General features: G+C 39.4%; 1 protein-coding gene across 24 annotated transcripts in view; it reads right to left on the reverse strand.

The window, feature by feature from the left end:
• Positions 1-14,434, reverse strand: part of ESRRG (estrogen related receptor gamma) — a 404,991-nt gene that overhangs the window by 338,277 nt on the left and 52,280 nt on the right. For 6 of the 24 annotated variants that reach the window (XM_080585058.1, XM_080585056.1, XM_080585074.1 and 3 more), the window contains exon 1: positions 1-14,434. This exon is cut by the window's left edge and continues 47,118 nt beyond it; it is cut by the window's right edge and continues 32,463 nt beyond it. The exons of 14 other annotated variants lie outside the window; for them this stretch is intronic. Coding sequence is in view for 3 of the 10 variants with exons in the window: in XM_080585054.1 (XP_080441180.1) it covers positions 13,682-13,891 (210 nt within the window). In the remaining 7 variants the exon portion in view is untranslated. 4 more of the 24 variants (XM_080585054.1, XM_080585049.1, XM_080585061.1 and 1 more) reach the window with 2 other exon arrangements.

A 14,434-nucleotide genomic window follows, 5' to 3' on the forward strand; every position in this document is an offset into this window, starting at 1 on the left:
AAAAGAAATGTCTCAATGGGACAAACATGGTTTTTGTTAATACCAGGTGCTGACTCTAGGTGTGGATGAGGAGTATGATGAGTGGGATGCAAAGGAGAAAGTACTTAAATTATGCAACTATTTTATGTTTGTGCAGTTTTGGCGTAAGAATTACAAGCCATTGGTGGACTGCGGATCCAAAATGACAGCCTTACAAAAGAGTTTTTTTTTACAAAAAGCAGCTAAGAAAGCCACTGTATCTTTTTACCAACTACTATAGAATGGTAATGAAAAATGTAAATGATCTCAAGTGGCCTCTGTATGGCTTAAGTGTGAAGTTGGGTGTTGATGTGCAAGTGTGGTGTGCTTTCCCCAGCTGAGAGCAGTAAGAAGCAGCAAGTGTAGAGAGAACCCCAAGGGAATGCCCCAAGCAAGAGCGCTGCTAGAAGGGATGGGAGGCAAGATTGGCCTTGGAGTGAATAGAGCTGGTAGGAATTGGCTGAAGGTGTTGGGACCACATGTGTGTAATGGGCTGGATCAAAAAGCAATGCATGGGGGGATGCATAATATGTCCTCTTTCTTTCTTAACATCTACCAAATAGGAAAAAAAAAAAAAAAAAGACATCCTGATTATTGTACACTCTTCCATTACACCTTTCACTTGTTTTCTTTCTTTTTCAAGGCACAATTTACCTTTCTTTTTTCCTCCCCCCAAAGGGTTCACATCAAAATTAAGATTTAAAATTTGCACCCAGATTAAAGCTCACTGTAACACATGTTCCTGGGGGTAAAGGTAAACCGTCCAGAATGTGATCACAACATGGCTGTTGAGTGACACTCCGTTCACAATAGACATATCCAATTACACAAAAGTTCATTTCATCTTTGATATCACCATACGGATCCACACTAGTCACAGCTCGGAAAGGTATAAGACATCCTGCCCATGGAGTTGGCTCCATGATTATACAATTCATGCATTAGTGCCACTGAGGAGCAGGAGAGATGCTCTCATGTGCCACTCAGAGGTGCTGAATTGGCACACATCACAGTTGCCCTGGTCCTCCTCCCCAGGAAGAACTTAGGTCCTTTGGAACATGCTACCCACCATGGCAAAACTTCCCACTGACATCTGAACAGTACACGAATGAACATGAAAAACAATGAGTGGAGAGTCAAGGTAAGACCTGTGCCTAAGGCTTTATTTACTCAGGATACCTTTAGGCCAGATTCTCCACTGTCTTTAAACACAGCATTAAAACACCCTGGGAATTCCATTTTAGATAGCCTACTGACCCCTAATTCTGATAAATAGTTACATCTTGCATGCATATAGTGCTACTAAGTCAAGCTGTATAGCAGAACACATTCACTTCTGTACAGAAACTCAGCACCCTGTGGAGCATCTAGCTCCAAGCCAAGGGGATGAGGATGAGGTCAAAATCAAAGAACAGGGCAGAGGCCATTTTTCCTATACCTGCAAAAGCATCCACCCAGTTCATTGGTTTTCATGAGTTGGAACTGGCATGGGAGCATTCCCAAGATTTTTAATTCCACCTCATTCTGGCCAATGTTCACACATTTTTGTTTTGTTCACACAAACACTCCTGAAAATACCAGAAGTTTCAAGGCTGCAAACAAGATTTAATTAATTGCAAGCTGAAGTTCACCTTACTATGGAAACTATCTGTTTTCACTGGAAGTAGGAATAATTTTTGAAAGACTATCTTATCCAGTGAGAGAAGAAAAAATATATCACATGACTTTGTGCCCTGCATGCTGTTTGTAGAGGTTGTTTAATTCACAGCTGGACTCTTACAAATTATTTACTATTGCAGACTGATGTTGAATATACAACTGCAGGCAGAATCACAGGGAGCAGCATTGTACGCACACAGAGTTTAGCTTCACATTCAGTTGCACCTCTTCCAACTGACTGCAAGCATCTCTACAGTAAATATCCAGGCTCAAACACCCCTTGGAAATTCATTAGCAAACACAGCAAACACCAGTCCTGAAAATAGCATCATTTCATTCAGTGGAATGAAATGAACTCCACTATATTGTATGTTCAAAGAAGGAAGGGCAATCATCTTCTAAACCTAGCTCCTCATGAACTTGAATCCAATCATGCATTCCTTTTATAACAGCCATCTCTGCTGCTCTACAAAATCTACATTGAATCACCACCACCTTAAAGGTTGACTGTGGTATTTCAATAATAGAGAAATGTTTCCTTAAACCACTTGTATTCCTGTTGCTGCAGTCATTTTGGCTCTCTTCTGTTGGTCTTGCTTAGCTCACTTTCATATGAATGTCAAATTTTGCATTTGCTGTGTGCTGTCATCTAGGCTCCCGATGCAAAACAGTTTGTTTTTCCCTCAGTTGGTGCGCCAGATTAGCATCCCCCTCTCCCCCCAAGAACAGAATGTAATTAAAGATCATGGGAAAATAACACACACACAAGCCATAAAGTTAGAGAATTTCAGGTTTGGTTTTGCTTTCCAATTTTACATGCTCCACTTCACTTCTGTGTATAAAGAGAAATATAAATGGCTTTGGTCACCGAATATCTATTAACTCCTTGTGAATCTGATCTCAATGAAGCACTGAGATTACACCGAGAAGCCACAATCACAGCAGTTTACGAGAAAGAGCCCATGCCTTGCAGCATCACACCCAGTTCACAGAAAATGAAGCCTTTTGCCCCAAAAGTTCTCTCTTCTTCCTATCATCTACACAATCCTTATCACTCAATGGTTATGAACCATAACCCAGAACTGTCTCTATTTTTGTACTATAAAGGAAAATGTTTCATGACCCAGGTGAAATTTTAATTTGAGAAGCCTGCCAGGATGATCATTAGCTCTGCAAAGGCCAGGGCTGGAGATGGCAGTGGCTCAACCATCTTAAAGCAGAGAGTCTCTTTTGTACAGTCCCACTTCAGGCTTCCTAGTGGTAGGATGGAAACAACTAGGACCTTACTTTCTTTGTCTGTGGGGCCAATGTCAACAAAATAAATAAATGAATAAATAAATAAATGCTTCTTAATTAAAATTAAAAAAAAAAAAAGTAGCTTAGAACTTAGCTTAAACTGCTTCTACAGCATGAATAAAAAAATATCAAACTGCCATTTCTCACTATAAGAGTAAGCAAGAGGCAACTGTTGACTGTAAGAATCTCCTGGCAAAGGTTCTGGAAAGGAAAACACCCACCAGGTGATCTCCCACCATGAAGGTAGGCAGCAGCAGGGAGGTGGCTCAGGACCCCACATCCCAAGGTCTACCACAGCTAAATCAGATTCCAGTTTGTCTCCTTGTTTAGGAGGAGAGAGAAAGGAACAGAGGACACTGAGAAAGAAGATGCTCATGCCAAATCATTTGACACACAGCATCACACAGGCAGAAGTCATGACTTGGCCAAGCTGTGCAAGACTATCAGTGGTGGATTTCTGTGAAGTAAACCCAGATACTGTGGTGCTTCCTTAACTACAAAATTCCTCCCTCTCTCCCAGATAGGGATGAAAGTAGATGTTCACCTTTACTGATGTTCTATCAGTAAATTATGTATCTGTAATTATTTTTTATGGCACCTCTTCTACATTAGTTAAAAGATCACAACAGAATAAATAGAAAAATGAACTCAAGTCTGATTATTCTGTATTGTAATCTAAATTAAGCTAGTATTACAAATATGTTTTCATATCCTAGTTGAGCTATGCAGTTTCAGAAGTTACTTGCTGAATGTAAACATGTCTCCTGATGCTACATTACCCACTATATGCAGTAAAATATATTCTAATGCAATACAATAAAACTGAAAAACCAATAAATGTTCCTATTTATTGAGAAATTGGACAAAAAATAGCTTATTGTCAGTTTTTAAAGACTGAAAATCAATAGATGATGAAAGGTTTTATTTTTTGTTACTATTAGACTGTTGACTCTAGCAATAAGTGAGATGTGGATTAGAACTGGGGGAGTAAAGAACTTGCGAGATATACAATCTGGAACTTCGTGGGTATTTTAGACACTTGAATTCGCCGTATTTGCGCAGCAGCAGCCATCTTGGCACTTACTGCTACTGAATCAGGGGCCCTGAGAGCACGGCTCCTCCATTTTGTTGAGAAACCAGTTGCCAGTTGTAAGTATCTTCCTGTGTTTAAGAGCATTTGTAAATCAAGGAGGCTCTTAAACAGTCTTGATTCTGCTAAAGAGAACAGGAGATCCATACACATACATTCACATCCTGACAATATAAAAAATCCTCAACCAAGAGAATGAACCACAGCAATTTCCAGAAGGGGAGAGAAGGAGGAATTCTTTCTACTCCAGCTATTGCGTAAGTCCCCATACTGCACTAGCACAGGCTGTGAGAAGCTTGCTACGTAAATTACAATCAGTGCAGTGACAGAGAAGCCCCAAACCTTATGCCTTTCCCATGCCTGTTTTTTTTCGAAGCCCCACCTCTCACATACTTGAATTGAACCCACCCAGATAAGCTGCAGAGTGGGTTCCCCACATCTGGCCCCAAGGGTCTGTGCAATCCTCACTTAACAACAAACACTGCCCAACGCTGGATGGAAATTAAGTTAAATTGGATGTTCAGTATGCAAAGACCTTTAACTGTCGTGTTTTTGAGCCTGTTGTCTTTCTCCACATGTACGACGTTTTCAATGCCTGGGCCATGAGTGCAGAGGCCCTGTTTGAGTGTGCCACCTACACTTGGCTAAGTTTTACTCTAAAGATATAGGTGGATGGAGGTCTGGAAAACAGAGATTTTCAAGCACCTGTTTTCCCACTAGAATTTATGCATGGGAGTCAGTCTAAAACCCAAATTTTTATATGCATTAAACCAAAAGCATACAACCATGCAGAGGCTGGAAAGGCATCCTTGTTTCACAGTGCAAACACACTAAAATGAAATACTAAAAAAAAAAATAAAAAATGCAGTGATAAAAAAACCCCACTGAGCTAAACATAAACACTGGACCCAGAGTCCTTACATAGGGATCTATGCCAACACGCTTCCAAGTGAACCAGTAAGTATGACCATTACATATAAACCCAAATATAGATGTTCTGCACTGACTATATTTCTAAACTCTGGAACAGAGCTTGAATGGATGCCAATTATAATAAGGAGTTAGGGCTGCTTTTAGTATTTATATTCTTGATCATACAGCAGCTCAAATCTTGCTAGATTTGGGTAATGTAGGAAAAGACTGCATATCTGCCTTCAGATATGCAAACGTACATGCAGCACTTACTCCTTGTAACAGTGGCCAGTGTGAAAGAGAAACTAGGTAAACTAGTAAAGCTGTCTGGTGTGCTTGCACTTGTGTGCAACTGTGCAGCACCTGATTTTACAAGTGCACAGAGGTGTGCAGCCATACGTCTATGGAAAAAAAAAACTTGTGTCCCAAGACCTTGAATGAGACGACAGTGTGCAGAAATGGACATCCTGTTGCTGGCCCTATTTCTGCACTTCTTACACTTAATGTAAAACTTTTGCTTCAAACTGAGGACAACACAGACATCAGTAATTTCCTTATCAGGGTTTCTTCTGTTTTCCCAGGTATAAAGCTAGCTATTTCTAAAAAGGAGACTGTTACTGCATATGCATAATCACATACCAAAAAAAGATTCATGTTGTTCCTGTAAGCCTTTGCTTAAGTACACCATGGAAAATAACTTTGATGAAGTAATTTGCCCAGAGCACTGCCTGTCTGGAAGATTTCTATAATTTAACTGCAGTTCTGTAAATAATTTGGTGATAGACAGGCCATCAGCATAATTTGGTGCTAGACCCATGTAATGTTAAGGAAATGGCCAGCAGGCCAAAAATTAAATCTGAACTGGGTCCTAGTATGTACAGTGCACATTAAAAAACAGTCCAAATCTATTCTTTTTGGAATCTGCTCGTTCAGTTTAAAGGAAAACACTGAATTTTGCTTTGGAAATGAACAAAAAATAATTTCATGTTTCACTGAGAAAAAGAGCACTCACGTATGTTTAACCCTGAAGACTTCCAGAAAAATGTGGCGTGGTTTTGCACAATAACTACTGCCATAGAATAATTATGAAATGTAGCACATTGTACTATTACTGAACTATCAGAAACTTTCATCAAAATCTCACAGTTCTCTTGTGTTTTTACCCTGTAAAATAGCAAATACTATTGCCCTGATTTTTAGTCAAGCCTTAATTGAGACTGCAAGATAAGAGGTACAAAATTGTATGCATGGTACATTGCACCTTTAATCATCTACCTACCTGAAATACTCGAGCAAGTAGTTAGACATCTAAACGTTCCAACTACAGGCTTAAAACAAATGAGATCTGTGGCACATGACTGTGCCCACATTATCTGAAAATTTGCTTTCACAGCTCCAGTAATGTAAGTAGCATTTCAGCCACACAGCAGACCAAAGAGACTGCAAGTCAACAGCAGAGCCAAGAGCAGGTCCAAGATGCAGTATTTCAGCTGAAAAAGAAGGGGAGAACCAATAACTGCAGGACACTTCTCACTTATGCTTCATGTCTGGATGACCATTTTTTCCAGAAATGTCCCCAGTCAGCATTTCCTTCCAGCATCATTGGACTGCAAATCAAGATACGTTCACTGTGACTACTGGAAGCCTCCTATGATTTTTACCAGAATGAGAAGGAAATACACAGAAGAAACAAAACAAACAAACAAAAGCAAAATAACAAAGCCATTCCTCTTTCAGCTCTACTGAAAAAAAGGCGTCAAGAAGCCTTCCATTTCAACTGAAAAACAGAGAAGAAGGTGAAGTAGATTAGTTAAAAGCCAGCAAAAAGTAGTATAAAAACATCACCAGGTATTGTTGCAAGAACCCCTAGATAAGCATCTTAAATCAGGGTAAATTACACACCTCATGCTGGTGACTCGGTCATGGGAAATTATGAAGCTACGTGATGTCTCATTTGTTGTGCTGAAAACAAATGTAAATAAATTACTGAGAGAATCTCATTTACATTTAGAAATTCATCCTGATGCATGACATGACTGCTGATTTTTTTTTAAATGACACTTTGAGAAGAAGCTCCACTATTAAAAACAGATCATAACCACCTCAGTGAGAGTCTGAGCATGTACGTGTGTATGTGCACAAGCGTGTAAAGCAGCTCTTCTAAGGGAGATCTTTCGGATCATTTGAGAAAAGACATCCTTCTACTGTTTGAGAACCAAAATGGTGGTATCAGAAGACAGAAACATTGATCTGTATTGTTCCATGTATTTTTCCCCCTCTAGACAGGGAAACAGAAACACAGCATTATGAATTGTCTGCTGCCAGTTCAACAGAAATTGCAAATATTAAAATCAAAGGGACAGAAAGTAGCGCGGCACGTCTCTCCATCACTAAGTGCAATAAAACTTCCCCTTACACACACACACACAAAGAGCATTTTGTTAAGCTTTTTTCTCCCCCCTCCAAGTCTTGCATTTTTAAGCTGTCACTACAACAATTGCAAAGGATATCCAGGAAGCTCTAAGATGGCTAGAAAGTTTAAACGTGGTTAGCTAAGCAGCATACATGCAGGCAAATATCCAAATGCTTAGGAGCTGTCATTCTCCATCCCGCGTGGGAAGGCTGTGAAGAGACGGACTTGTTCGTATCATGATTGCTCTTATTATTACAACAGTGAAAACACTGCATACTAATGGATGTGTTTTCAGAAGGAAGACTGTTTGATGGCTTTTTAGACTCAGCCTGGCTGTCTGGGCTTCAGCATCTCATGCCTGCCATCCCTTTCTTTGCTTCCCAAACAGAACTCTAAAAAAAAGTTTGTAACATCAGGGCAAAATAAAACATATTTCCAAATGGGGACATTACAGTGTTCTACAACCCCACATACGGCAGCATATTTACATAAGCCTGCATAGGTCAGAGAGTTTATTTGTTAAGGGACAAATAAGCAGGCCATGAAATAATTATTTTTCATTGTGCCCTGCCAAACCTATCCAGCCAAAGGCTAAATTGAGCTGCTATTGTGATTATTTGAACTATGGAGCCAAAAGTCTTCACTGCAAAGCATCCCAGCTGTCCTAAATTTTATTCTGATGGCTAGTTTTCACGCTAGCTTGAAACTTGCCAAAAATGCTCCACAAAATAGGCAGGCGGAAGGCTTGCTTTATCCAGACCTACATCAATTACTGATTTAAAGCTGTTCTGAGAACTTGATTATTAACAAATCACTTCCTGAAATTGTTATGACAAGATTCACATATGCAAATGGCAAGCTGCTCATATGTACACAGCTAGCAGAAGAAATTAATACAAAGACTCCCAGATTTATTTATGATTATTTCCTATTGCACTTTACTGTAAATTAGCCTCTAAAAATATTCAAAGAAATGGGAGAAATCCAGCCACAGCTTTGACATATGGTGACATGCAAACACACAGGCCATAAGTGCTCAACATGCTTCTGCCTTCTCCCACCTCCCTACAGAAGGGCGTCTACCAGTGTCTTCTGGCATCAGAGGAAACAAAACCGTCACAGTAGTTCCCAAACTGTGAATTTTGTCTGCACATCAAGTAAGAGGTAGAACTACCTCAAGAATAGATCAGATCAGAGGCTTGGAGGAAGATACTTCATACTTTAAACACAGTGGATGGTGGAGGAGGGGAAATGACAAATATTTTTTAAACTTCAAGGCTTGAATTAAATTCTAATAATGAAATATTAGAATGAGACCATGTAGAGAGAAGATTACCCCATATCTGCCCATTGTGAGGCTCTTACAACTTTCCTTGAGACATCCAGGGTTGGTCATGACTAGAGACAGAGCATGACATTAAAAGAATCAGAGGAATGATTCATTTCATACTTTCTACATTTCTGTTTAAACAACTAAGACAGACTAAAGACAAAGAGGCTAATTTTCTTGAAGGGAGCAGACCTGTCAATAAGTGAAATGTCCAACACTTGGAACCAGGCTGTATGTACAGCAACCCTAACAAGGCAAATGCATCTCGTTGCAGCTGCCCTCCTTCTCCTCAACACCTTATACTATTTTTTATACTGTTTGTAATTTCACTGTAATATCCTCAGGGCAGCAACCACTCCACATTTACACATGAATTAGAACGACACCTTGCACAATGGCATACCAGTCCTGATTGGACTTGGACTGCTCCTGGGAATGCTACCAGGAGTGCTACTATAAAAAGAGCTTATAAATGTATATAGTACAGCAAAGTAACACACACACAGCTTTTATCACAGTTAACATCACTGGAGTGTTAACTCTTTATTTTCCCAGTAAAACTGCAGATGGTTTCATGTATATCTAAGCTCCAAGACGGCTGCAGGATATATAGGAAAGATCCAGGATACCTTCACCAGCATAATCTGTGTAGTTTACTCTGGATGTCTGTATATAATGTATAATAAAATGAAAGAAATATTGTGGACTCCAATTACAGATGTAGAGGCATAAGGGTGAATCTCGGTTAGGATTTGCATGATCTAACCATGAGCTGGGGGCATTCAGGCTGAGGAATCAAAGGAACCCCGCCTAAGTGGCAGTCACATCACCTGTGTGCACTGGTTACAGACCCACTGTGTCTTAACCTTGTTAGCCCAAATTCCCTTCTAATTTCCATTCTTCTTTGGGAGAGGCTTTTGACCTTTGAGCTAATATTTTAATATATTCTGGAATTTGAAATTTTGCATATAATAAACTAGTTATTTTCTGGTACTTCAGACATAAACAACACCAATACATAACTTTAACTTAACCTGGTATTCAGTCATTTTATTTTTAATTGAAAATTTAATAAATAAACAGATCTAAATATCTTTATCAACATATTTCCATTTTTCCTAACAATTCCAACTTGTAAATTATTTTGTATGACTTTTTTTTCTGAATGATTATGAATGACCAATGTAGTTTACACAGATCAAAAGGGAAAAGGAGTGGGTGCAGGTAATCTGGCAAATCAATGATTTGAGCACACGCATAAATTCAGGCATCTGAGCCACCTCTGAGGTCAAATTCTATGATGCAGTCATTCACTACAGTATACAGTATCTAGAAAAAAATTGTAAAAATGGTCAAAATGTAAAATATATTAAATAAATCTTAATTAGAATAGAATGGCCACATTAGGCCTGTATTCTATGTTTGTATGACAACAAAACTCCACCTTAAACATCTACTGTACGGAGTACAGCTGTTAGCAGACATACTGATTCATCTCTCACTAAAAATAAAAGAAAATATACAAATAACTTTTTGTTGACTACCAGTTCATGGACCTCTTATTCCTTTGACTAAAAATCCCACAGGATCAAAAACTGTGGAAAATCTAGATCCGTAATTTCTTTTTCTCTTACCCTGATGGGTTCGTAGCATTACGGGGTCTTCATGTGCTTTACTGTATAACAGTACACTGACTACAAGTTGTGTCCATGACATAAACATGGTGAGTTTCTGTCTCAAGGAAACATGACCCTCCTCTTTTTGGAGATTCTCAGTCTGGGCCCTTCAGCTTCTCCGAGAACTTCCTGCTGCCTGTGACTTAACCCTGTTCTCTTCTGCCCAATGCACCCAGGCCTCTAACCAAAGCAAGCTCTGACCAATGCCACACTTCCACTCCACAGGAAAAATCATTCAGGAATGATCTTCTTACTTCTACAAAGATAGTAAGATACGGTGGTCTATATAAACTAGGCTATTGACAACCCTGCATGTACTCAGTCATAGTCAGATACATGACAAAGTCCAATTAAATCCTATTAGGGAATAATACAAATGACAGAGCTTAAAGAATACAGTTAGTTCCTAATTAAACAGCCCATAAATCTGTTCAGAACTGGCAGAATTTATCACCAGAACAGGAGTCTCAAGACCTTACACGATCTCATTTTAACAGACCTGTTGTCCACTGAACCACCAACTCCGTTGCTTACAGATGAGGTATATCGCTAACATAAGTACTATTAAAAGATGACTATGCACTGAGCTTTCCTGAAATTGTATAACATTTGAATGGTATAACACATACTCTTACTTGTTCACTGCAGTCTGATTCAAAGTGCTATAAATATGTTTGCCCTTTCTGCTAAGCCCGCCTAAGGGATTAGCAACCCCCCAAAAGTTCAGTTGAATATTAACTGCATTAACTTTGCAGGCTGTAACATACTGTTACACTCAAACAGCCTACGGTGCAGTATGGATGACTTGCTTAATAAAAAATGTTTTCATGCAAAGCCTTATTGCTAGAAAAAAGAATCTGCTCTGTCAAAGGGGCTGACCTCTTCCATTTAACTTCATAAAGCAAATACAAGGGAGATCTTTACAATGATGGCCAGAGAAACACTTATCATTTTGTCTGTCAAACTAGATGGACTTCTCTTGGCAACACAGCACCAGCTCCACTCTATGTTAGGAATTAAGTCAGTTCACCATGAAAACCCCGTGAAATACAGTAGGAAAGTGTCATCTACTGTAGCAGCATGAAGTTAAAAACTAGAAAAGAAGTATGATGGCTTGCTAACTTCTTTTCTTAAGTAATGCTTTGCATGCCAACTTCCATAAAAAGCACATATGCCAAAAGATTTTCCAGTCTGAAGTTGCACAGCAGTGAAAAATAAAAGGAACGGGAAATACTTAAAAGTTTGAAAAGGTAGAGTTGATAGGAGTATAAAAGGGAGCTAACTTAATAGCTAATGCTAAAAGTCAAGGAAGAACAGGTTCTTAAACCTCCGAAGTAAAAAGCTCACGGTTGAAGAAGTAACTGACAGCATCTGATAAAAAGATGACGAAAAGGAGTTAGAAAGAGGAAAATGAGAATAACTGGAACATGATTCTGTAGGTTACATGAAATAAAGTAAAACCAGTAAGGTTGCTCAAGGTATCCAATAGGTTGTTAAAATTCTTCTAATAATAATAATAATAAAGCAGTAATACAAAAATGTAGAATGACTATTATCTATTGAAAATGGAAATTACACAATATATTTCTGTTTTATTATAATAAAAAGATGAAACTTTCACTTTGTTGCTGTTGGAAAACACAACTCTTAAAAAGACCTTGACACCCAACACCATAATGAAGCCTCTCTCATTCAGCCTTAAAGAATCATGTGTGTTTCAACTTGCAAAAGTGCAGTCTCCCAAACAAAGAGTCTTGCGTGTAACTAGAAACAAAATTGAAACTTTAAGAATTAGAAACCATATGTCTTCATAATGCTGTAGACTTACTTGCTTCTGCCATTCACCATCACCATTTTGTTGTCTAGGAATGGAGACCAACAATAGATGTTGGTAATTATGCGGAAACTTAAACTGCAGAGAGCCTCAGACCACAATAGTAAACTGGAATTAAAGCTTTAGAGGAAAAGAGAAATGTCTGACTCCCTGCAAACCCCTCCCTCCCTCCCCACACAACACACACATGCACACTGCACACCTGCTACCCACCGGCCAGATGGGACTGAATTCTCCTGAATCAGGTCTTGGATTTTTTAAGCTCAGCTTGAGTTCAATTGGATTTCAAGACATCAAAATATATTATTATCTCGCACATAAAAATCACAGTGATGTCTGGGATCTCCTAGTTTGTGTTATTTTCACAATTAGATATGTATTAAAGTGGGATTATTGCCCCAAATGTACCAATACAAATAAATAAAATTAAGCTTTGCAACATCTAATTTGATTACATACACACATCTGATGTACGAAAAATAGACAAAAAGCTGATTTCATACCATCAGCATGCTAAGCACTATTGGAAATTTAACTAATCTTTAGTAACCAGCACTCTTTTTTAAAAGTCCATAAAGGCAATTCTAGCATCCCAAACTCACTTAAACATTGTAGGAACCGGCCCTTAATGCACAGGTATCATAAAATATTAACACATGTTAAGAAAACATTGGGAAGCATTATATTCCTAGAGAATTTGCTAAGCTTGCACAATGTACCATTTATCATCAATAACATTTCTTTGGTTAAGAGACCTCTATCCTGCTCTTCAGGAGGTCTTTCAGCTTCAGTCCAGCAGCACAGCTCCCCCGAGTCCCTGTTTCCTGCATTTTAGCTTGCTGCTTGCAACTGGTGAAGTCACATTTTTAATTGGGACCAGCCTCTGAACGAGGTTTCCTCCACCTTCTCCACTGGCCCTGAAGCCAACGGGAGACTTCCAGAAGGTTAATAAGTCACGGACCAGCAGCAGGACATTCTCCGTAGAGACTATGGACATCTGGAAGCTGCTCCTGGTGGTATGAAGCCAGAGTTGGCACCTGGCAAGCTTCGAGACACAGAAATGCGAGTCCTGCTTGCTTGGCCAGCCTTGGACTGACCTTTAGTCGTCACGGAGAACAGGAGTTTTGTTAGTGAGCAGCAAGTTCTGGTCTACACATTTTTTAAATTGATTATTTTATTGATGTAAAGTGCCCAGGTGCCCTCATGACAGTCACTAATATAGATTTTGAAAATAAAATTAATTAAGGGCCAGTCTGGACCACCTTTACTGTCATCACATAGTACCCTTTTCTACAGGTAACAATGCTATCAACCAGCAAGCACAAGTATAGCGTTTGTGGAGTATTTCATTACATCTCAAAACACTTTGCTAGGGAAGTCAAGATCATCGTCACCTACCTACATGTGCGCGCACACGCACAACCCTCCCCACACTCTCCCTCTTCTCTCCTACCTTCCAAAAGGGAACCTGAAGCTCAGAAAACTCAACTGACACCAGTCTGCACAGGAACACCAGCTCTGTCGCCCGAGCGGCCGCACCGGGCTCTGTCCCTCCTGACCACTGCGAGAGCATGGCACAGCGCAAGTCTGAGCAGGAGCAGAGCAGTCTGGCACGCAGGCTAATCTGAATTACACTCATCCAGCCCTTGAAATGGTTCCTCATTAGCTGCGGGTTAATGGAGTCCCAATGAGTAGTGTTATTTTCATCCCCTGCCTACTGAACACAAAATTCATTTGCAAATATCCTGTAAAATACTGCAAAGCAAGCCAAAGAGATATGACAACATAAGAGGCATACTATTTATGGAATGCACTTACCGTCATTTAGAAAAGGAAGCTGACATGAGCAACAGCCTAAATTTAGCAGCACATTTAGTTTTTATTCACTAGTCACAATGACAACATTTTAGAAGGATACCGCACACCTTGTGCACCAAAAGGCTCTGCTGAAATCAAGACAGACTTTGATCTGAAAGGAATTCAGGATCAGCTCCTTAATGAATCCAACACTGAGTTAAATTAAGGCAATCACCATCTTGACTTTCTATTCCAAGTAGATATAAAATTACATTGATTGCAGGAAATGGTGGCATTCAAACAATATTGCAATGGCCAAAGCCTGAAAGCTAAATTCATTGTCGAGCTAAACTAGGCTTTCAGAGGGCACCATTTGATTTGAGGGAAAAAAGCATCTACAAACCACATA

The sequence above is a fragment of the Anser brachyrhynchus genome, assembly GCF_964034855.1.
Source record: "Anser brachyrhynchus genome assembly, chromosome: 3".
NCBI classification, from domain to species: domain Eukaryota; kingdom Metazoa; phylum Chordata; class Aves; order Anseriformes; family Anatidae; genus Anser; species Anser brachyrhynchus.